This window comes from Microtus oregoni, unplaced genomic scaffold (assembly GCF_018167655.1).
Source record: "Microtus oregoni isolate MIOR12 unplaced genomic scaffold, Mior012 000018F_ref0000195, whole genome shotgun sequence".
NCBI lineage: Eukaryota > Metazoa > Chordata > Mammalia > Rodentia > Cricetidae > Microtus > Microtus oregoni.
The window spans coordinates 3,395,099-3,420,890 of NW_024543077.1; the positions used below are offsets into that span (position 1 = coordinate 3,395,099).

The 25,792-nt window shown below is 40.2% G+C and overlaps 1 protein-coding gene across 2 annotated transcripts in view; it reads left to right on the forward strand.

The window, feature by feature from the left end:
• Positions 1-11,048: 11,048 nt before the first annotated feature.
• LOC121458867 (glucose 1,6-bisphosphate synthase) overlaps positions 11,049-25,792 on the forward strand; it is a 33,845-nt gene continuing 19,101 nt past the window's right edge. Inside the window, exons 1-2 of one of the 2 annotated variants that reach the window (XM_041668193.1) lie at positions 11,049-11,137; positions 11,417-11,761. In XM_041668193.1, the coding sequence (XP_041524127.1) occupies positions 11,651-11,761 (111 nt within the window). In that variant the 5' untranslated portion in view covers positions 11,049-11,137; positions 11,417-11,650. Of the gene's footprint in view, positions 11,138-11,328; positions 11,762-25,792 lie in introns of those variants that run through there. The other variant, XM_041668192.1, reaches the window with a different exon arrangement.

The window sequence follows — 25,792 nt, forward strand, 5'->3', positions numbered from 1 at the left end:
AACTTCATGTTTATGTAGGAGTTCTTGCCCAAGGCCCCCCAGTCCCAGCCTGCCAGGAGGGAATCATGTTTAATCTGAGGCACTGATGTGGCTTCATGCACCTTGCCACGGAGTCATTAAACAGGTGTACACATTTGCCAAGGACTTCTGGAAAAAGTTTCTCAGGCTAATAAAAACCACACACCATTCTTTTCTACCCTTGGAAATATTTGGGTTCAGAAGATGTATGAGAATGGTATAGCTATCCGCATTTAGAGTGACAGAGGTGACAACGGGTTCCGAACCGCTGCCTAAACTAATCCTGGCGTGGGCTCAGTGCAAAGCTTCTTGTTTCTGGAACTGTTGTGCACTCCTATATAAGTCATTGAGGTTTGGTTTGTTATTTCTTGCCAAGATAGCCTAACATTTTTTTCCTAGATGACTAAGGAGTTACTGGCTTTCCATCTAATTTATAACAAACAAAATTGATAGAGATAATTAGTACCAGAATAAAACTGATAACGAAAATTAAACATGGATCAGCTAAGCACCCTGACCTGAGAGGCTCAGCCAGTTGAATTCCCTGGGAAGCAGCCAGCTTGGCAGCCTGGCCAGTTCCCCCAGGGTCTCAAGGACTCATGGGAAAGCAGTTTAAAGGGGGTCAGCAGGCATATGTGATATGACCCTTTCTTGCCTATCATCTCTACATATTGCAAAACATAAAGAAAAAATTAAGAGGCTGAAGAGAAGGCCCAGCAGGTAAGGTGCCTGCTACAAAAGCGTGAGAACTTCTTGAGTTCAGTCTGCAGCAACCATGTAAAAGCCAGGTGTGTGGTGTCAACTGCAATCCCAGCACTGGGGAGGTGGAGACAGGAGGATGCCTGGTGCTTGCTGACCATCTGGTCTAGCTAAACTAGTGAGTTCCAGGTTCAGTGAGAGACTCTGCCTCAAAAACTAAAGTGGAGAATGGTTGAGGAAGACACCTAATGTCAACCTCTGGCCTCCACAGGCACGTACACACACATGCACCTGTACCCGCACACATATGCACACACACAAATGCATCTACACAAAAAGATAACTCTTAAGTATATGTATTACAGATACTATATAATATGTATGTACTTAATAATAATGTGTTTTATATGTGCATACAACTTGTTCAAACTTATAATTTTGTTCAGGCATATACTTAATAGCTTTACAAACTTATAATTATGTGTATAACTTATTGGTTAACAAAGATATTTTCAAACAATAAAATCAGCAGGAAATTATAGCTTTTATTTCTCACCTTAACAGTAATACATTTTCTTCCTCTGTTGAAAATTAGTCATTTATCCAGGATATATGAGACTGTGGAAATGCTAACATAAAATGATAGTCTCTAAACAAGAGCTGACTCCAGCAGATTTAATTCCCCTCTGTGCCTGTACACTACACGTGTCCACATATTGTATTAGAAGCTAGATGTTATATTTCATTAGAAAAGGAACCATTGTCAGGGCTAGGAAACCAGCTTCATGGATTTTAAAGTTCAGAATGACAGATATTAAAATGCTCTCGGTGAAGAATGCTAGCGCAGCACTTAAAGGGGAAGCTTAATTCTGAGCTTTCCAACAGAGCAACAAGAAGAACTTGAACATTTTCCTCCACTAACCACAGAACTGTCACAGTATGAGGCAGGCAAATGCCATTCATCAGGGGGCAAATAATCCACGCAACAAGAGTGTGGGGGAGCCGTTGGTTTGCTTATCAGTGTGTTCCAGAAGACTGTGTGGAACAAAACTAGGTACACAGTATAAAGAGAACGAATAAATAGAAGAGAATTGGAATTTTTCAGGAAGAACTAAGAAAGGTGATTGGCGGACGGTGAAACAGAAAGAAAGAAGAAAAGAAAGGAAGGAGGGAGCGAAGAGGGAAACGTGTGGTAAGTCCGGGAAGATGAATCAAGTCAGTATGGACGGCATGTTTTTGTTTTTGTCCTTTTTATCAGCTTGTTTTCCCTTCTCCTTATTCCAGTAACAGAACTCTGAGCTTCCCCGAGAAAGGGCTCCTGTTTCACTTTCTATTCTTTGTGGATGCGAGGGGAGCAGTGTGAGTCACACACACTACGCCCTGCAGTGAGCACAAACTTTATCTTCTGAAGCAGAGGCAATTCTCCGTATTCTGTGGTTGCTAGTTAGGAAAGCATTTCCTGGAGATGTATGTAGTCCTGAATATCTTGTCTGAAATTCAAGTAGGAAAGTCTGGGAAGAAAGTAAGTAGTGAAGCTGGAGGGTGGAGAAGGACACAGGGTATCTGCAGCAGTTCTGACCCTGCCCTTCTCAGGCACATACACAAATACATTCAATGAAAGAAACTTGGAGCTATCTATGAGAATAGTTACTTTAAAAACAGACGAAACATGAAATTTAGTGTCAGTCATTTTAAGTGTATAGTTCAATGGCATTGAAGTAAATTTGCATTATAGTAAGAAACTCAGTTTTCTGTTTAAGGTAGGGTGTTTGATTTTGTCATCTACAATAAAAGATGTGGCAGCTTTGTTTTTATTTTTATTACTATTATTTCATTGTTTTATTATGGTATAAAGATCCTGTAGATATTTGAGACACCATTCCACCATTAGATACATATTTTGAAAGCATTTTTTCTTAATCAATAGCTTACGAAGTCATTTTTCTCTCCCTTCCTTCATTCCCTCCATCCATGCTGGGAACTGAACTCAGGGCCTCACATATACTAGGCAAATGTTCTATACACCAAGGTTGGTCAAATAATTTTCTTAAGGCTGACTTGCTAATTTTAATGATGCAATTGATCAATTTTATTGTGTGTTTGTTTGTTTGTTTTATACAGGTTCTCTCTTTGTAGCCTTGGCTGGTTTAGAACTTGCTATGTTCTATATAACCAGGCTGGCCTTGAACTCATAGAGGTTTGACTGCTGTGGGATAATTTTCTTGTACACTGTAAAGATTTGTTACTCATATTGGTTTAATAAAATGCTGATTGGCAGGCAGGAAGTATAGATGGGGCAACCAGACTAGGAGAATTCTGGGAAGAGGAAAGGCAGAGATGCAGTCTCCAGACAGATGCAAAGGAAGCAAGATGAGAATGTTGCACTGAGTAAAGGTATCAAGCCATGTGGCTAAGCATAGACAAGAATTACGGGTTAATTTAAGTTGTAATAGCTAGTAAATAATCATCCTGAGCTAATAGGTCAAACAGTTTATAATCAATATAAGCTTCTGTGTGTTTCTTTGGGACTGAACAGTTGTGGGACCAGGTGGAACAGAAACTTCCATCTATTGTCTGCCTGCCTTTGCCTCCTGGATGCTGGGTATAAAGGCATTTGACGCCACATCCAGCCTATAATTGATCAGTTTTACAATTCCAACTTCAATGCACTCTAGGCTAAGAAACCTTTACCTTTTCCCAAGTTGCAAAGAGACTCTGTTTTCTTCTAGAAGACTTCAGCTTCTGTGATCTATATTAAATTATTTTTTATATATGCTATGAGGTAAAGGATTGAGGTGGATCCCCAACCCTGATAGATTTACAGTGGCAATGCATGGTAAAGACATTCCTCGTTTTTCACTGGCCTGTTTTGGTGCTTTTGTTGAGGACCAAAGACTATGAGTCTGCTTGGGGACTCTTCAGTTTGTTACACTGATATATTAATCTACCCTAATTGCTGGCACCACATATTCTATTGATCAGTGTAGCTTACAGAAGGCTTGATTCTCCTGACCCCTGCAAAGAGTTAAGACCAACTCGGCATCTTATTGGGTAATATTGTCTTGTTATTAGGTAAGACTATCTCTACCCAAAAAGAGTTATTATTAATGTATGCTCAATTATTAAGTATGATAGATTGGAATTAAAAAAAGAAGAGAGTGTCTTCTTCATTACACTTATTCACTCAGCAACATTTCATCCACATCAGCTTGGAGGGGCTTACAGCAGCTCTCAGTATCTGATATCCTACCTATTTCGTTTCCTTTGTTTAGAATGCCTTATCTCTTTTGCCAACTCTGTTGTTCAGACCAGAAAACAAAACCATTTACATATGCATAAAAAGCATAAAATATTGAAGAAGAATTCATTTAAGATTCATAAGACCTATACACTGAAAGCTGCATAACTCTGCTGAGAGAAGTTAGGGAAAGTCTTAAAAAAAACAAATATATCATTTTTACGAATTGGAAGGCTCAGGGTCTGTAGAGGTGTAGTGTATGTATATATTGGTGTGCTTATGTGTGTGTGGGTTCATATATGTGCATGTGTGTGTGGAGGCCCGAGGTTAATCACTGAACCAGGATCTCACCAATTCAGGTAAACTACCTGGTTAGAGATGCCTGGGGTCCTCTCTCTTCACATTCTTAGTGCTAGGGTTATAGGTTCATGCTGCCTTGCCATGATTTTACCTGGGTGCTGGAGATAACTCAGGTGCTCATGTATGTAAGGCAAGCACTTTAGGGACTGAGCCTTCTCCCGAGCCCCCAACTGTGTATTTTTAAGATTTCATTTATCCCTGCATAGACTTGAAGATTAACATAACTGCAATAATAATCCTAGCAGTCCCCCATTCTAGCCTTTCTATCCTAATCTTTCAAAAGACCTAGAAAACCCAAGTATTCTTGAAAAACAGTGACAAAGTTGGAGAACCTAAGCTACTTGACTTCAAGCCTTCAAGCCTCCAGGATGTCTTCTACAGCCTTTACTGTTTGGGGGCACAGCCTATTCCCCGCAGTCTCACAATATGACCACTGTTATAAAGGACTCATCATATCATTTCTCAGTGAGGTGTACTACCTAATTCAAGGGCAGAGCCCGGGCTTGTCTATCTTGCTTAGCCCTGTGTCCAGAATGCAGGTACTCATCACATTAACTTAAACTTAATTTATGTAACAGTTAACATTTTAGAAGGACACTCAAAAGGGTCCATCTTCGGCCTGAGAACTACTTATTTGGGCAGCCAAGATTAATTGATTCTACTTCATTTAAAAAATATTATTACTTCTGTGAGAGAACTAAAAAGACCCAGTGGAAGGCCATACATCCAGGAATATATGGACAACACAAATTGTACTTGATGAAAGTGTGTGTGTGTGTGTGTGTGTGTGCACATATTTATATTTGGACAAAGTTGGGTGGTAAGAAAGGAGGATATATCCGAGGGAGGAGTGAACATGACCAAACATATTGTATGAAATTCTCAATGAACTAATAATAAGATTAAAACCATGAAATTTAATTCCCAACAAACTAGGTCAATTATCTGCAATCAAGGTTCTGAAATATTTGTAATATATTGTCCTGTAATTATACTCTTAATAACTTAGATAAATGAAATAATGCAGAAAACTAAAGAAGCTTCATGCACAAAGGTATCCATTGTTGTTTTTATTTATTATAAGAGCAAAATGGAGATAACTCAAGAATCCTACAAAATGAGAATCGCAAAAATACACATCAACTTGGCATACTATTTCGTAGCTATTAAGTAATTATAAAAATATACCAACCACCCCCTTGAGGCTATTTGTGCTAGCCATCTTGCTAATAAAATACTGAATAACACTTTTTAAGCTTATCTAAAGTTATAAAGGAGAAATGACAACCCAGTATGAAAAGACTAGGCCAAAGGTGAAGGGAAAATGTTAGAACAGAGAAAGAACTGGACAAAATGTGGCTTTTGACCTGAAAGTATTCACCAGTCTTGAAAACTGTGAACTTTCATTTTAAAATTCTAGTGGGAAAATAAGACAGATAAGACAACCCACGGTTTTTACAAAGCTGATAGTCTGACAGGAAAACCTCTTCACAAAACATGGAGGCCCCAACACATTGAGGAGAAACTAGAAGATCAATGATGTACATGGAATTACAGTTTCTAGAAACTCACAAAAATTCCAGAGTATTTCAAGTCTCAACATGCTGAACTCCCAGGAATGTGGCAAATCCTCCTGAGAGCTGAGAATATTCACTGAAAGTCTAGATTTACTCCCACAAATGATTTTTCATATATAATGTTCAACACATACATATACACAAAAATAAGACTCACATTCACAATAACTAAATTCTATTAATTAAAGATCTAGAAAAATAATAGGTAATAAAATACTAAAGCATAGGTATTTTAGATGACAAACAACTATACTAACTATATATATATAGTTAGTATATATATATATGTATACATACATACTTAAAGTTTGAAGATCTCTGCAGAGCTAGAAAGTCAGGGAAAAATGATTCCAAATTTGCAAATCCAAAGTAACTCTGTAAACAGAAACATAGTAACTAAAATAAAAACCTAAAGGTGAAGTTTCTGGGTTGGTGAGTATGTCAAGGCATTACGAAGGTGGAGGGTCTTGAGATGTCATGGAGGCATGATGTCATATTTTCCATCTGTCTTATTTAGAGTTTCCATTGCTGCAATGAAACACTACGACCAAAAAATCAAGTTGGGGAGGAAAGAGGTTTTCTGGCTTACACTTCCATATTGCTGTTCATCACTGAAGGATGTCAGGACAGGAACTCAAATGGGGCAGGAACCTGGAGGCAGAAGCTGATGCAGAGGCCATGGAGGGGCGCTGCTTACTGGCTTGCTCCCCATGGCTTGCTCAGCCTGCTTTCTTATAGAACCCAGGACCACCAGCCCAGAGATGGCATCACCCATAATAGGCTAGGCCCTCCCCCATCAATCACTAATTAAGAAAATGGCCTACAGTTGAATCTTATGGATAAATTTTCTCAGTTGTGGTTCCCTCCTTTCAGATGACTCTACTTTGTGTGTCAAGCTGACATTAGACCTGCCAGAACACTATCTAAGTAAAGATTAACATAAACTTTCTGCAAATTATTTCAAAAATCAAAAGAGAAGGGAACATGGTAAGTCATTTTATGATAGCAATATTGCTTTGAACACAAGCAAATATATCACAAGAATATATTTTTAAAAATCTCATGCATATAGCCACATAACTTAACCATATAAGCAAACTGAAACAAACAAAAATACGATGGCAAAGGAAAGTAGACATGACTTGTAAAACTTCATCTTCAATCATCTGAATACGGGATTTTCTCCAGTGTTTAGTAGTTTTCAGAATACACGTTTGTGCTTATTTTGTTAAATGTATTACTAAACATTTCATTCTTTTTGATGCTACTGAAAATATTTTTAACTATTCCCACATACTTCAAGTGTATAGACTTGATTTTATAGGTTGATCTTATATCTTGAAATCACATAGAATCATTTATTGATTCTAATTAAATTTTCATATATACAGATCATTTCATAGACGAATAGAATGGCTTTATGGTTTTATTTCTTCTTTTCCAACATGAATGCCTTTGACATCTTTTTTTTCTTTGTTTGCCCTAGTTAGACCCTAGTATAGTATTGAATGGAAGGGGCAACACCAGATCTTTTCTTCTGTTCCTCACCATGCAGGGTACAGTCTTGCATTATTAAGTAAAGTGTTTTTTAACTGTAGATTTCCTGTGGATGCCCAATATCAGGATGGCAAAGTTGCCCTCTGTTCCTACTGCACTGCATGTTTTTGTCATGAAAGAGTGCAAGATTCTATCAAATACTTTTCTGTATGTATTGAGATACCAAGTGAAAAAGAAAGAATTGATCATGCTATAAGATGGACAGATCTTTCTTTTCTTGAAACAGGGTCTCACACTGTAAACCAGGTTGGCCTGGAACTCAGTATATAACCCAGGCTATCCTTAAACTCACAGCAATCCTCCAAAGTGACGAAATTACAGGCATGAGCTACCATGACTGCTAAAATGGGTAAACATTAGAAAAATTATGCTACTTAAAAGAAACTAATAACAATATCCCATGAATGACATGATGATTCTATTTAAGGGAAATGTTTAGAACGGGGAAATCACTATAGAGATAGAAAAGAGATTTGAGGTTGCTTAGACCTGAGGTGAAAAGTCTTGAGTGACAAGAGGACTGGCAGTGAAGGGCACAGGGTTTATGGGATTGTAGTGGCATTTCAATTGTATTATAATAAATAAAGACTGTCTGAAGATCAGAGAGTAAAACAGGCCCACTCGTCAGCCTTACAGACCAGGTGTATGGTAACATACACCTTTAATCCCAGTAGCCACACTACTTACCATAGATACTGGGCGGTGCGTGCCTTTAATCCCAGCCCTAGAGAGGATTATAAAATACGAAGAAACAGCTCTCAGACATACAGTCTCATTCTGAGATTCTGGGAGGCAGAATCGCCATTTCAGACTGAGACTGAGGTAAGAGCTAATGACTAGCTGTTTTGCTTTTCTGATCTTCAGGTTGAACCCCAATTTCTGACCCTGAATGTTTATAAATTGTGCTTCATAGGATGGTAAAAAATGTCCTCAAATTCTTGTGTGTGTATGTGTGAATAAATTTTTAAAATCATTTAATTATATACTCTAAGTGAATATATATTATATTATATTATATTATATTATATTATATTATATATGAATCATATCTATGTACAGATACTGAAAGTGGAATGAAGCGTTCACACGCAGGCACCAACTCTATACTTCCACAAACACGAGAGCAGGCGCCTCCTTACAATTTGTACCCTGGGTTTATCACTTTGCTTCACCATAGCCCTACTGTGTCTGCAGCCACTCCCCCTCCCACAAAGATCCCCTGTTCCCCTTTTATTTGTTTTTGTTATGTCTCCTCGCATCTGACAAGGCCTAAAGGAGAATATTGATTAGATGATTCTTCCTTACACACACACACACACACACACACACACACACACACACATTCTTTTCTTCATTTTTTTTTCTGAGACTGGATTTGTCTTTGTAGCCCTGGCTGTCCTGGAACTTGCTGTGAAGACCAAGCTGACCTCGAACTCACAGAGATCCACCTGACTCTGCCTCACAAGTGCTGGGATTAAAGGCATGTGCCATCACCACCTGGTAACACACACACTTCCTTAATGCAAACATAACTAGGGTTTATGACAAGTATCTCTATAAGCAACAAGAAGAGAATACAATCTTTTTGTAGTGGTCATAAAACAAAACGACAATTTCTTCAACATTTAATGTCTTGGTTGGCAGGCAAGATGGCTCAGCAAGTGAAGATACTTGCCACCTCGCCTGATGCTCCAAGTTCCATCCCAAGGACTCGCATGGTGGAAGGAGAGAATTCAGTCTCACAGTTGTATGCTAACTTTTACACATATGCTGTCACCCCCTCACACACACACACACATGCTGTGCACATACACACAATAATAAGCAAGTCATTTAAATCTTAAAAAGATTTAAAGTCTTGTTCCTGAATTGTATTTACTGTGACCACCTGTTGAGGTTTTAGAGGGGATGGTTTGTGATAGCTCCTCTTGATTGTCAACTTGACTGCATTTGGAGTCCAATAGAACATAGGCTATTGGGCACTCCTGTGAGAAACTTCCTTGATTGGATTATCTAAAGCAGGAAAACCCAGCCTAAATGTGGCCAGCCTGGATAAAGGAACATGGTAGAAGGAAACTCTTTTTCTTTCTTGTTTGCCCTCATTCTCACTGATAAGTTCATCTATCCTGTAGCCGGTTTGTTCCTTCACCAATGTATCACAGCCTATGTCGTTGGGCTTCCATTGTAAACTGAAGATGAGCCATTCTCCAGGAACCCTACTACTTACAATATTTAAATATGAATAACCAGACTTCCTCAAATTCAAATATGCGCTAGTAGAACTTCGTTGAATACTGAAGATTTGCATTTCTTAATAATCTCCCAGAGAATGCCAACACATATGTCCTAATGTGTACCTTAATTATGACCATCTTGGTCACATCAATAGACATTTTTATGGTGCTATCAAGACCTTACCCAAATTCAGAATCTCTGGGAATTATGTCCACTAGCATAACGTATATTTTAAACAGTCTCCTAGTAGGACTTGAGAATCACTGATCAATGGGGTTGAAATGCCCTCTACTTTTTTCTCAACTTATTTATTTTCTGTTCTTGAAATCTCAGTGCAGGTCCCTCCTGCTAGATGCTTGTATTGACTACCTCAGACAAATTCACTCCCACTCTTCACAGCAAGCATTTACTCTTGATCATGAAATAAACATCTCGCACATATCCTATCTCTCTAGATTTTATTTCTTGGCATTTTGGTTGTGAGCCTAGCTTTAACAGCTGAAACATTGCTCTGACCCCAGTCTTTATTTCGTGAATCAAATAATTATTTACATTCTTGTAGCATCAACTCCTACAGTAATTCTTGTCTTGTTGATTGTGAGCCTGGCCTTTAACAGCTGAGCCACCTTTTTAGCCCAACTATCATAATTATTAACATACAGTGGATATTTAATATTTGTTATGGATACTAATTCTTATTTTAGTGGACAATTAATTTCTTTCTTGGACACACGGCTATTTCTCAGGTCCTGGAACTAGATCTAGACCAGGCTGTCCTCCAACTCACAGAGAACCGCCTGCCTCTGCCTCCCGAGTCCTGGGATTAAAGGAGTGCACCACCACCACCGGGTGGTTTATGCATTTTATGATGTTTGTTCATCCTTAAAATAGGGTTAAATTGCTGACCCATCCTTCTGACAACATTCCTATTTTCCAGACATTTTGTTCTTCCCACCTCTACTCTGCTGTTGCATCCGAGCAAAAGCAACTGCCATCTGAGGTGCTGTGACAGGTTGGAACCCTCACTCATTTCTCCCGGAACGCTATTGCTTAGAAAATTCGGTTTGCCTCTTAGAAAATTCGGCGTCCTCTGTGTAAAGTGGAATGGACTATACCTACCACATAGCTCACAGGATGGATGAGATGACAGAAAACAACTCGTCAACTGTCATGCACCAAATACATACAAGTTGATCCTCACGACATTCCTTGTTTACCTTAACTCAGGGAACTACTGCCGCGCTGCCCAACTAAGAAGCCAAGGGAAGCGTCAGGGGTTCCGAGCTGGCGGGGTGGAGACTACAACTCCCGTGAGGCTTCACGCGCGCCACCTCGGTTCCCCGCCCCCTCAGCAAGACGGAGCCCCCAGGCGAAGAGGGTGGGGCCTGCGGGCGCCGGGGGGGATCTCCTAGGGAGCGCAGAGGCGGGCTGCTAGAGGCGTCAGGGACACCAGGTGGAGACACACGTGCGAGTGTGGGGCGGGTAACACGGGAGAGACAGCTGGGAATGGCGTTAAAAAAAATAAAGCCAGCTGTGCACCGTTGCCTCGGGGGGCAGTCCGCGCCGCTGCGGAGGCTCCGGGCGCGCGCCCCATGCCTCGGGCACTCGGGGCGGCGGGAGCGGGCGGGGGCGGGGCCGGCGGCTCGGGGGCGGGGCCTAAGGCGGCGCGGGCGAAGGCGGCGACCCAGACATCTGGGACTGTTGTTGTTCTCTCGCCTCACGCCCGCCTCAGTCAGTTCGAGCTGAGATCCGGAGCTGCTCTGCCGGGGAGGCGGCTGACAGTCTCCGCCTTCTCTCCCGGTTCGCTGGAGCTGCGGCTGGGGCTGGCGCTGACCGAACGCCTCGCGGTTGGTCTCCGATGCCCTTCGGCGAGGAGGGGGCGTCTGGACCCTGGTGAGCGCACCCGGAGCCCCCCCAACTCGGTGTCTTCACCCGCCCCTCGGGCCCGCACACCCGTGTGTCTGCCATGGCTGAGAACGCAGATGGTGACCTGAACTCCAACCTGCTCCACGCCCCCTACCTCACCGGGGACCCCCAGCTGGACACGGCCATCGGGCAGTGGCTGCGGTGGGACAAGGTGAGTACCTGGTCACCCGAGCATCCGCCCCCGTTTCCTGCCCACCCTTTCACAGTCCGCCCTTTCCGGCACCCACCCAGGGCTTTGCAGACTCCGGGGGAGGTGGCTCCGTCCACCGCAGGGCTAGCGGAGTTGGGCGAAGCCTCTCACCTATGCAGGGGCTGCCTCCCTCGGGAGGTCTGGGCTGGGCAGGGACATCTGCAGTAGCTTCCTTTTGCAATAGGGCTTCACTGCAACCTGCTCCCTTATCACCCTCTCCTTCCAGTGCGTGTCAGCTCTCATTCTCGAAAAATACTTCATCCGCATCATCCTCATCGTTGTTACTCTGCATCCATTTCCTTTCCTCTTTCTCCCTTGACTTCCTTCTTTGCAGAACCTGAAAGTAGCTCCTGGTACGTTTCTTGGACGTTACTAACCACTATCTGCTTTGGTGTTGGTCTGGTGGTGTGTTGCCACCCTCTGTCGCTGAGAAATCGCTGTTCTGTTTCACTCTATTTTCTGGTATCACCGTTTGCTCTTGAAAATGACAAGGGTTCTCATCTTATTTAATTCCTCTGCTGGTAGTTATTTCCTGAAGTATTCTGTTCAACCATTCGTGGTCATATACATTCATAATGGTCTACACCATTACTTCCCAAAACGTTCCAACAGATCATCTGGGAATCTTAAAAGGCAGATTCTGACCATATATTTATAAATTCAGAATTGCTCTGCCATACCATTTTTACTGCCCTCTCCCTCTCCTTGTGCGGGCACGTAGGGCAGATTGGTGAAAGCTGGAATTAAAATGCAGCCTTTTCACTTGTAAAAGAGGCCCCTGGAAGCTCTCTCAGAGGACAGGAGGATAATCAGGTGTTTGCTTTATCAAGTTCATGTGATACCGCTGCTAAAATGGAGAAAGCTGCACATTGTAAAACTGGTTAATAATTGGATTAAGGGGTTTGTATGGCAATATGTGAGATTGTGTTATACAAAAGAACTACCTAAATTAGCTTTCTGAAACAGTTTATTTTATTTTTTTTCTCCCAGTCATTTATGCATTCAAGAAGGAGAAAAATGCTGAATGTCTAGGCCGGTCAGGAAACGCTGGTGGTGAGAAAGATAGAAGAGTTCTGGCCCTCAGCAAGCCTTCAGTTAGTAGATAAGGAAGCCCAACAAACAAGCAATTACAATGAAGTTATTTGAAGTTATATCTTAAATATTCTACTCATTCTTGTAGAGTCTGAGCAAGTGTTTCTCAAACCTGAACAGTGCTAATAGATCACCTGGGAATCCTGAAAGGCAGTTTCTGACCAGACAACTAGGGTGGGGCCTGACAGGCAGCCTTAGTGAGCTTCCAGGGGATTGATCTCAGTGTGGCTGATCTGTGGACCACACTAAAATAGACTCTTTTCTCTTTCAGTATCAGCTTTGACAATGTTTACCCTAATGAATGTCCTGGTTGAATGAATTAATGCTTATTATCTGAGCTATGCCCAGGTAGTGCTGAGACATAGAAATACTTAAGAACTGTTAAATGCATATAAAAATGATACAATAGTTATACAGTAGCAATAAAAGAAGTTGCAGGCATTCAGTTCTTATGGGAGTTCAAAAGTGAGAGTGATCTGTGGGGTGAGGCAGTCAAAGAAAACTTTTTTTTTTTCCCATGACAGGATTTCTCTGTGTAGCCCAGGCTGTCCTGGAATTAGCTCTTGTAACACAGACTGACCTTGAACTCACAGAGATACACCTGCCTCTGCCTCCTGAGCTCTGGAATTAAAGGTGTGCACCACCACCACCTCCTCCTGGCTTCAAACAAGACTTTATGAGATCATGGAATGCACATGAAAAGAACAGGGAAAGCCTGCAGGAGAAAGATGAAATAAATGTAGACCTCAATGAACTAAAAGGAAGTAAGACAAAGGCTCCTAAATAAAATATAAAGGACAAGTAATAAGTACCTTAACAGAAGAACAGACTTAAATAATTTTAGTAATTATATATTATTGATCTCTCTCTTAATGGGGGATAATGCTTTTATTGGAGAAACATATGTTTATCTTCTGTAGATTGATACTTAAGTAAGCTAGGCTAAGTCCTAGGCCACTGAAATTTAGAGTACAAAATGAAATCAAGTATTTCATTGTACCTGAACAGTACATGTAGCCTTTCAGTGCAGAGAGTCTGAGCTCAACTCCTGATTAATACAATTAAGGAGTCCTGATAATGCTGCTGATTCTGGAAGGCTGATGAGGCATGTAATAAGTTAGAAATTGGTCTCAGGGTAATTTGCTATTTGCCATAGTCACCAACATTATTAATTTTAGTCTTGGTGGCTTGGTGTACATTGAAAAGTCTCGATAAAAAAGAAAAAGATGTTATTCATGTTGAATTTTTAGTTAACATTCAGATTTGCTAAGATGGAGAAGGAAGACTAAGAATTGGAAACTTGAGCCTAAGCCAGAGCTTAGGGTACCAAGAAGTCTTTGGAAAGGTATATGAAGAAGAGCTTTAGTATATCTTTAATGGCCTTCAGCAAGTAAGGGTGTATGTAATGATGCATTCTGACAGTTTACCATAAGTTACTTGAGAATCATTTGTTCTCAGGGTCCTGAATACCCAGTTTCTACTTACGAGTAGCAAAATTAGCCATATAATTGTGACCAATAACAATATTCACATAAAAATATGTATTGAAATTTCATCAAAGTAATTTGGCATGCAAGAGAAAGAATTATTTTTAAAAAATACTACATGAGAAAGATGATTGCTGTTCTTAAAATAATTTCTAATACATAGCATGCTGCTAATTAAAATCAGGACATGTTTGGGAAAAAAAGAATAAGAAAATAGTGCAAGAAGATAGACCCAGCATGGTGATTCTTACCTATAATCTCAGCACTTAGGAGGCTGACCCAGAAGGATCAATTAGAGTTTGAGGCCAGCCTGGGCTGCATAGTGACAGCATGTCAACCTGAACAGAGTGAGTTGAGACTCTTGCTTTGTACTCTTTCTTGTGTAGCTTCAGTAGGGACTTGGATCTGACCTCCTACTAGTATTTAGACTTTTGTTTAGTATGTTAGCTTCCCTAGTCTTAAAATGAGTTCACTAACATCAGGGTCATAGATATTGGTGATTGATTTAAGAACACTATTTTATTAACTTATGGTTTATGTTATAGATGTAATCAAATAGATTTGTTCCTAACCCAGGCATTTGGTAGATACACCATAGGGAAACCAAATTCAAAGATTTTTGGCCATCATGAAGCCAAATCACAGGGAGTCAAATATATAACATGTAACCACATCAGCTTGTAACATGTAAATGCATCCATCTCTGTATGGGGCTGTGCTCCTACTATAACCCAGTAAGTCCAGGGATCGAGGAGTCCCTCCTATCAGCTGTGCACAGATAACTCTACCACCAGCATGCCTTCCTCTGCTCTAGGTAAGGCCACACCTTCCTGTTTCATTCATTTGGTGCTGTCATGCCTTGTCAAATTACAGACCAGCAGTTCTCGCCTCAAGTCCAGGTTCTTTAGCCTCACAACTGTCTGTCGATTCTGTTCCGATGTGAATTTAACGCTGTAAGCAATCATATATAAGATACTAAGCTCTGTTAAAGCCTGGATGGGTAGAAAGGGAAGGGGGAACGGGGAACCAGGGCAGAGCTGCTCTGCTGATTATAACAGCAACAGCAAAGGTCATATATGTTGACACCAGAGTAGAGGCAGGAATTTACCATGGCAGCTGAAGAAATAGTAAGTAGAATGTAGATCTGTATTAAGAAAGAGTAGAATATGAAGTTGAAGATAGGTTAGGCTTATAAAGAACCTGGAAAAGGAAATAAAGGGCCTCAGTCTAACACAGCGATTTTCAGATGTTTAAGAATAGAATTTTTTTTTTAACAAATTGACCAAAACAAAAAGGCTGTGAATGAATTCCCCATATTTCCTTGATTAGTCGGTCTTGCATTGCTATGGTAAGTACCTGAGCCTGGGTAAAGTTTAAAGAAAGAAGGTTTACTTAGCTCAGTTTGTATGAGATCAGTAGCCACGTTTGTTTGGCCTCTAGTTAGACTCGTGGCTATGGACTCCTGACAGCATAGCCACTGTAAAAAGGATTACACAGTGAGGCAGGAAGCCAGAGAGCAGGGAGGGGTAAGCCTTGCTTTTAAAATTCTCTCCTCTTAACCTCTTCTCTTCTCTTCTGTAAATTACAGCTTATTCTTGTTAGAACTCATCCACAAACCCCTAAGGAAATGTCTCTAGTGGTGACCCTGTTACCTCCCACTAGGACCCAACTCTTGAAAGGTTCTACTACCTCAGTACTTCCACACTGAGGAGCAAGCCTTTGATATGGGAAGCCTTGGGGTACAGGCCATATTTAGACTATAGCACATTCCAAAATTTGATAGTTATATTACTAGTTCTATAGTTATTCTTTTGAAAAATTAAATAGTTTAATCTGTTTAAATAAAATCCACAGAACAGTAACTTTCAGACATAGAAATCCCAACTGACCCTTCTAGTTAAGAAGATATTGGCAGAAAACATACTGTGTATATGAAACAGAGAAAGCTCATGCCAACTTCCCAGGAAAATCTGTGGCCTTTAATAACTAAGTATCAATCTATATGAAGAAAATAGTTCGTATGAACAACAAGATAAAGCAGTAGGTACATATATAAAAAGAGATATAGTGGAGAACATAGGAACTTCAAAATTATAAACTAAAAATAGAGAATTATTTCATCAGCAAATAAGAAAAAAGATAGTGTGAAAAATCAACTGAAAACAAGAATGAGCTCTAGAAAACGAAAGGAAAAAAGTGATCCCCTTCTACCAAACACACACACATTAAAGTTGAAGAAATAAGAGAAATGTTTGACATGGAACAAGAAATCCTGGCTGCTAAGTTAGCGGAGATCCACAGCATTCATCAAAGAAGTAAATAGAATGTATTGTTTGTGTCTTAGTGGTTTTTGTTTTTTTAAGGTATTGGTGGTGTGGTAAAGATGGCATGTCATTTCTATCAGCATCAGAAAAGCAATTAAGCAGTCACCTATGAAGAAAGGAAGGAAGGGAAAGAGGCAGAGTGGTTAGGCTGACCAAAGCAAGAAGGAAGGAAATGGGGCTGAGGGTGTAGCTTAATGGTGGTGCTTGCCTAGCAGGCTTGCCACCCTAAGCTTAAAAAAAAAAGAAAGACCTAAGTAAATTATTGACCAAAAATGAACCACATTAAAACATGACCTGATGATTTTCAATAATTAATTGATGAAGCTTAAGTAAGAAACTGTGAGCTCTTTTCAGGTAGCACAAGGGTGTGCCAAAAGAGTCTAAAGTAAATACTATTCAGAGCATCTAACCTAGTAATTATATTCTCTTTTGATGGTCAACCAGAAGATAGAACATAGTATTTAATTTTTTTAATTATGGTGGAAAATGCATACAAGTAACCATCTTGATCATTTTTAAGGATGTATATAGTTCATTAGTTTTTATAAAAATATTCACATTCTTGTAGAACAGACCTTCAGAATTTTTCATCTTGCTAGGCTGACACTCTATGCCCATTAAATAACTTGTTTGTTCCTTCCTCTTTCCCCTGAAAACCACCACTCTCTGTTTCTATAATTTGACGACTAGGTACCTTATATGAGCAGAGTCACACAGTATTTGTCTCTTGTGACTGACACATCAGCACGTTATTCATTCATGTTGTGGATAGCATTTCATTTTGATGGAGCAACAAAATGTAGAGGTGTTGTGTGGCAAAACTTCTTGAGAGACAAAACACACAAGGTTTAGAGTAGACCCCTATCTGGGATATCTGAGATATACACACCCCAGATAGGACCCCTATAACAGACCAAAGTTCGATACCACCAAAGTCCAACTTGGTGAACCAATGAGTTTTATTGGGGTTATTTACAGAAAGAAGCAGAAATGATTCAAAAGACAACTGCATCCCCAAGCCCATCCCAGCTCACAAATCTGGGAACCTGAAGCACACCGCACAGCCTGCAACCTGCAAATCCCCTGCTGGGGAGCATTCCTTCTAGGTGCCTCAATTGGTCTAAACCTCTTCCAGGGGCTGGTTTCTGTATCTTCCAGGCAGTTGGTCTGGCAATTTGCCACTAGACTCTGCTTACTGTGGCAGGGAGGGGCCTAGGGAATCTGGTCAGTTTTAGGGGATGTTTTTAATTTTTTTACCCACCTGCTTAAGGAGTTTCCCTACAGGGTGGGATGTTTCACTCTCAGAGAAAACTGTTACACATGAAGAGGTCACACAATGACTTTGGGTTTTGGCCTATGTACTTTGATTCATGATCCTTTCTGGCTTCCTAATAGCTATAGAAATTGCCAGTTTGTACTGAGGCTGCTGCCCTCTGCTGTTGGGAGTTAATAGAAAGCAATTTATTCTGGTGCAGAAGAGCCAGAGATTCAGCATGAGCTTTGCCACAAATCCTGTATAGGATCTTTTCAACTGAATAATTGAATAAGCATTTGCATTAGTTACTTTTTCCATTGTTATGACAAGATTATGACTAAAGGAACTTGAGGAAGTAGAGCTTATTTTGACATTTCTTCATGACACGGGAGACAGCAGGAACGAGGCAGCTGGCACATCACGTTTGTACCCAGATAAATGCTTGTGTCTCTTCCTTTTCATTTAGTCTTGAACTCCAGCCCATGGGTGATGTCCACATTCCTTAGTTAAATATCTCAGGAAATGCCCAACAGACACAAAGATGTGTTTTCTAGGTGATCCCAAAGCCAAGTTGTCAAGATTAGACATCACAGTGCTGTATCTTACCAAAGTATGAAAGTGGCCATATTTTAATGCCCCAAAGAGTACAGAGACCCTAATATTGTAAATGAAAAATATTTTCTCAGATACTAAAGCATTTTGATTTTCAGCTAACCAGAACTTATCTTGTTAGAAAAGTCTCTTGATGTGTTTTCCCCTGCTACAAAATTTTCTCATATCATTTTTTTCTTTGAAATATTTCATTTTTATGCAGTAAAAGATTTAAAACTCTGAATGCCAATTGTGCTAGTCAGTTTTACATCACAATAACAAATTACTGTGGTTGCTCATCTTATAAAGACAAAAAGATTTATTTGGGCTCACAGTTTTGGAGATTGTCTTAGTTAGGGTTCCTATTGCTGTAAAGAGACACCATAACCATGGCAATGTTTCCTTATGAAGGAAACATTTAATTGAGGTGGTGGCTTACAGTTTCAGAGGTTTAGTCCATTATCACCATGGCAGGGAACATGGCAGCATGCAGGCAGACATGGTACAAGCTACATCTGGATATGAAGACAACAGGAAGTGGACTCCCCACTGGCGTGGCTTAAGCATACTTGAGACCTCATAGCCCACCTCCACAGTGACACACTTCCTCCCACAAGACCTCACCTATTCCAACAAGGCTACACCTCCTCACAGTGTTACTTCCTATGAGTTTATGGGCATCACATATCAGATATTTACATTATACCACTAACAAAATTATAGTTATGAAGTAGCAACAAAAATAATTTTATGGCTAAAGGCCACCACAACATGAGGAACTGTATTAAAGGGTTGCAGCATTGGAAAGGTTGAGAACCACTGGCCTAGGCTCCTAAGTAGCTCAGAACCCAACAGTTGGTGCTTTCACCTTGAGCTTAGTGCTTTGGTATTCTCAGTGCCCTAATGTTTATCTCCTTGGCGGTCAGGGCTAGTGTTTGGGTCTTGCAGTTCTTCTCTGGGACTCTTCACAGTCCTTGACCTTCTGCAGTCTCAGCTCTTAACCGTTTCTTGCCTTCTTAGCTCTTCTGCAGTTAGTCTCAACTCAGGCCATCTCTTAGCTGCTGCTGCTGCTGGGTATGTTTGGGACTGAGAGCCCAAGAGTTGTCTGCTCTCCCTATTAGAAGCTCAGCCTGTGATACAGATCAGAAGTAAGCAGCAGTAGTCAAAGGAGGCTTTATTGGAGCCAGAACTGTAGTATCAGCAGGTGAGTGGACAAGAGAGATATTTGGGCTGCTCAGAGGAGAGTGAGAGGATCACTGCTTATACAACTATACACATGTGCATGCATTACCTGCCATGGGATGCCTGGGAGGTGCTCGTTCCAGACTGAATTTAGGGCATCTGGGAGGAGGTGGGGCAACTATGGGTAAAGTTATGTAGAGTAACTGTAGAAGCTTATCTGAAGCCATCATGGATGAAAGGAAATCTCCTAAAGAAAATCCTCAGTTATAGTGGTTGCCATGACAATATCGGTGGGTCCTGCCATTGGAATAAAGTCTATTTGAGGCGTCTGTGGCAGGTTGGGAGTCTCCCCAAGCAGCTTTGAAGTTTTTAGAACACTTAGGGCTGAACCTAGTCATAGTGGTGCATATCTCTAATCCCAGCACTTGGGAGAGGGAAGTATGTGGATCAGAAGATGAAGGTCATCCTCAACCATGAAGCAAGTTTGAGTCTAGGCCGAGCTACTCAGATATGGCTGGGATTTACGTGGCTTGATAGGAAGTTAATGGTCATGATTTTTTTAATGACATTTAAAATTCCTTTTGCTGAAATACAGTAATGTGATTAACTTTTATATATTGATCCAGAAGCCCAACACTAATTCCAGATTTTCAGGATATGTATGTATGTATGACAAATAATTTCATCTTAAAAAATATACTATCATTTTTGTGTCATTTTTCTTGCTTTATATCTTAAGTAGGGCTTTTTTCCTTTTTATTTTCTGCTTTTTAATTATAGCCATCCATTAAAGAACCAGGAGTTCTTTTCTATTCTTTGTAGTCTAAGATATATACATATATGTGTACATATACAAAAACATACAGGTGTATATTGGCTTCAGATTTGCTGTCATGTGGTATTACATTATGAGAAATGTGTCTGGTTTTGTCCCCAGTTCTTAGCACAGTGTTCCTAAAACCTTTGGAATTTTCTGAGTTATTGAAGTATACTTTGTTATTCATAACAACCCCTTTGATCACATCTGAGTTTATGGTTAGGTGGAGCCCCTGGACAGCCTTGGAATAGGCTGGTAACCAGAATGACCAGTTGGACTTTCTGCCTCTCGCTAACTGCTGGCTGCTGGTGAAGGGTGGTCAGGGCTAGAAATCGGGCTGTGTAACAACTCTTAAACCTGGGTCTGAAGTCCTGGGCTGACTGCTAGCTAGAGAACAGCTGCTCCATCCTCCTTCCCCCACATCTCGCCTTATTTATCTCTTCATTTGGCTGTTCCTGCATTGTCTTATAATAAGCTGGTAAGCTAAACCATTCTCTTGAGTTTTGTGAGGCATTCTAGAAAAGTTTTGAATGTGACAAGCTGGTAAATGAGAACTCCCTTTTATGGTTCTATAATCCTTCATTTAGAAGTATGAGTAGTAGCACAGAATTTATACTGGGCATTCCAAAGTGGGGCAGTGCTGTGGACTAAACCCTTTAGTTTTTAAGATCTAATCTCATGCTGGGTAAATAGTGGCAGAATTAAATTAAGTCATGAATATTCAGTTTATAGCCAGAGTATTGGAGAACTGATGGATATTGGGAAAGACACTGTAAACTGGAATTTTAGTAATCCCACCAGACTAAACTATACAATCTGTCTCAGTTCACCAGTTAAATAGACAAGTGGTGCTGGAAAACAGAGATTTGATCAAGTCATGTGGTCTTGGTTGCTCATCCATTGCTGTGGTAAACACTTTAATCAATGTAACTTATAAAGTGTTTAATTTGAGCTTACAGGATTAGAGTCAGCGACCTTAATGGTGAGAAGTATGGAAGCAGGCATGAATGGTACCAGAACCGTAGATGAGAACTTACTACACCTCGACACATAACTAGAGAAAGAGACACTAGGCCAGAAATGACCTTGAATTGCTGATCATTCAGAATGTCTGTATCTCTCGTGTGCTTGGGTTGCAGCTGCAGTACTTGGCTTCAGTAGGAAATGCCTTCCTTACAGTCCTCAATTTGTTCCTATTAATAACGTTGCAAATATAATATCCAGTGTAGAGTCAGTTAACCAGGCCCGTAAAGAAACAGGTCAACATAAACAGTTATCCACAGAAACAAATGTACTGTGAACTGACATGTAGAGGTACTTATTGTAAATTATGATATGCAGACTAAAATAACAGATTGCCAATTCTGAGAGGTCAAAAGGAGAAAATTAAAAATTAGGCAGAGAAGTGAAAATAATGCAAAAGCTTGTATTTTTTTAAAATTTAAGTTCTGACTCTGAAATAATACAGTAATCAAAACTAAGAATTTCTGTGCACAGATCGAGTAGTACTCAGAGTTAGAGAATTAGAAGTCTACAAGATAGGCAGTGGGAAGTATTCTGGATGAAGCATAGAGTGATAGAATGAATGATGAGAGAAAGTATAGGTGATGCCTGGGAATAATATAATGGAAAGTTCTCAGATCCATTGGATTGAAACCACCTAAGGAGAGGAAAAAGTGGGCCAGCAGCAGTATTGGAAGAGATTATAACTGTGAAATTTCCTAAAGTGATGAATAATACCAGACCACAGATGAACTTAGGTATTCATGTAAGCTGTCTAAGTCTTCTCCCTAATTACACCTAATTGCATTACCTGGAACAAGGAAAGAGAAGAGTAAGACCTTTAATAAAAAACAGTCATATTTTCGTTGTATTTTTGCATATGTGTATGTTTTACAAACCTGGAATCATTACATATATGGCTTATGAATTTTCCTCTCTTGAGATGTCCTGAATGTTTCATATATCATTAAAATTTAATAAGATTTTGGATGTGATATTTGAATTGTACTGTTATACTTTATTTGTGTGTGTATGTACATGTGTGTGCTTGTTCAGATACTAGGTACATGTGCATTTGGTGGTCAGAGGATGACCTTGGGTGTCGTCCTCAGTAATGTTATCCACTACCTGTGAAACAGGGTCTCCCATTGGCCTGAAGCTCACCTGTTAGGCTAGGCTAGACCATCGAGCCCCAGTGATTCCTTTCCTGTCTCCTCCTCCCCATCACTGGGATTGAAATTGCATACTACCAAGACCAGCTTTTTACAGTGATGCCTGGATCAAACTGAGATACTCATCTTACTAACTAAGCCTGCCTGTCTAGCCCTGTGTTACATTTTTATTTAACCAATTTATATTAGAATATAAATATAACTGCATATAGAATATGTAGTTAACTTGCCTGTGGATCAAGTTGTAGCTCCTTCTCCACTCTCAGCTCCTTCTCTATCAACATGTCTGCCTCATGTCATGTCCCACCACAATAATAATGAACTAAACCTCTGAAACTGTAAGCCACCCAATGAAATGTTTTCCTTTATAAGAGTTGCCATGGTCATGGTGTCTCTTCACAGCAACAGAAACCCTAACTAAATATGGATCAAGACTATTTAATATTTGAGCTAAGATTTAATATTAAAGATAAGTATTCTTTACCCCAAATTCTTGGAATAAGCAGTATTTCAGATTTTTAAGTTTGGGGTTTTATAATCCCTTTGTGTAAATTGTATCTTTCAATAGTAGCTGGAGTAATTTACATTATCTCACATTCTTTGACTTTCTGCATGACTTTGACACTCCTTAGTTAAAAGTTAAGGTCTGTGTTTCCTCTCCTAGAACCTAGGTGAGTCTTTGTCATGAGTCTGTCACAGCCTCAAGAAATAACAGCAACAGTGGAGGCAAAGCTGCTTCATTTCCAGGTCTAGACAGGAAAGGTAGGACAACTGCTACTTGGCTGGCTTTTAGGACACTCGCCCTAGCACCCAGGCTACAAGGAGTGCCTGCTGCAGATGTCCCATGTGACAGCCTACGGAGTCCCAGCCAGCATAGCATCGCTGCCAAACACTTGGCAGGCAAGCCTGGAGGTGATTCCATCAGCCACATCTTTGAGTCTTTCAACAGAAGCCTCACACTTCTGCCCATAGAAGCTGAAGGACAATAAATAATGGTCGGTTTGGGCCTCTCAGTTGGAACCAGTTATTATCCAGCCATCGTAAATTCTCTCTTCCTCCCTTGCGCTGCTCTTAAAAACTCTTAAAATTCAATCAAGAAACCATTTTCATCTCCAGATGGAAATGGTATCTTGATTTAATTGCATTTCCTGAGTTACTGTGAAGAGCCAGGCTAGTAGGTAGACAGTGGGGGTGATGTGCTGAGTGTGGCTGTCACTTCAAACTCAGGAAATCCAATACTGAAATTGTTATGTTTCTACTCGCGGCTTGTCCCCCCCTCCTTCTCTTCCTCCTCCTCCAACAATTCAGTTTACTTATCAGATCAGATATTACTTCCTTCAGTTCTCTTTCCTCAGTTCCCCCTAGCTTAATAACAGGTCAAATATGGCTACATCACCCAGGACCTGTGCATAGTCTCTGTGGAAACTGCCCTTTTACTTACCTTTCTACTGCACTGCATGTTAAACTTTGTAAAGTCCTCAAACTACCAATAGTCTTTTCTATGTGTGGCGCATAGTATGTGCTTGATAAATAAGTATTATTATTTGGTTAGTTTTAATTATTTTACTCTTTTATGTGTATGGGTGTTTTACCTACTTAAATGTCTCTGTGCCACAAGCATGCCTGGTGTCCAAGACGGCCAGAAGAGAATACCAGATGCCTGGAACTGGAGTTGCAGATGGTTGTGAGCTGCCATGTGGATGCTGGGAATTGAACCTGGATCTTCTGCAAGTGCAACCAGTACTCTTAACCGCTGAACCATCTCTCTAGCCCCATTCTTGTTTTTTACACTGGTAGGGAAACAAACCTGGGACCTGTGCACTAAGCAAGCACCCTGCCAGTGAGCTACTTAAGCCCAGAAGGCTGACGGTTTCAATCTTTCCCTACCCAATATTATGCCTAAGTGATTAACAAAAGATGTATTTCAGAACTTAATTTCTAGTCTTGGTTTAGTTAACATTTTCATTTCCTGGATTTATTTCTTCTAGTAACTTTTTCAAATAAATTTTGTTTCATATGATGAATATAGCCATCTAACTTTTTATCTAAGCCAACTTAATAATGCTAATTTGGGTGAATTTTTTTAAAGATGGGTAAATTTAGTTTAGAATTATAAATGGATTCTTTACATAGGGAAATGCTCCTTAAACATGATTATAATTTGAAGCTAATAAGAAGTCATCTGACTGGGTCCCTGCTCTGCTCCAGGACTCTGGAAATGGATCTCTATGCTGGCTGACCCTCAGAAGTAAATGTCAGCTGTGTTCACCCTTCAGGTTTTCATATGGCAGTTTCCTATTTCAACTTCTGTTCAGATGTAAATTAAAAATTCTTTATTGGTTTATTAACCTGGTATTTGTCGTTCAAGCACAAATCTCTAATATTTAAGATTAACATTTAAAGTTTTGTAACTTTAGACGTACTGAATTATGGAAGAATTTTGTGCATGGGCTCCCTTGAATGAGAAGTGATAGCAGGATTTGGGGTTGTTAATTCTGATACTATGTTATTTAATATCTATTTTCTTATCTTCTGAATGATGCAGTGCATGGTTAAGGTTGTTCCCAAGATGTTAGGTCTACTACTAGAATATTCTTTAGTACATTCAAACTGTATAGGAATTATAAATAGGCACTATATTAATTACTTTCCTCATTGCTGTGACCAAATACCTGACAAGTAGCAACTTAAGGAAGACTTTTATTTTAGCTTACAGTTTGAGGGGAGCGTTCATCATGGCAGAGAAGGCATGGAGGCAGGAGAAGGAAGTGTCTGTATTGCGTCGACAGTCAGGAAGCAGAGGTATCCTGACAGAGATGTTCCTTGACATTTTATTCATAGCTCTTAAACTTAAGATTATAAACCAGAAAGTAGTGGCACACACCTTTAATCCCAGCACTCGGAAGGCAGAGGCGAGTGGATCTCTGTGAGTTCAAGGCCAGCCTGGTCTACAGAGTGAGTTTCAGGACAGCTAGGGCTACATGGAGAGACCCTGTCTCAAAGAAAAATCAAAAAAGAGAAGAAAAATTAAGATTATAGAAAAGTAGGCATATGTAAATCACCATTAGTA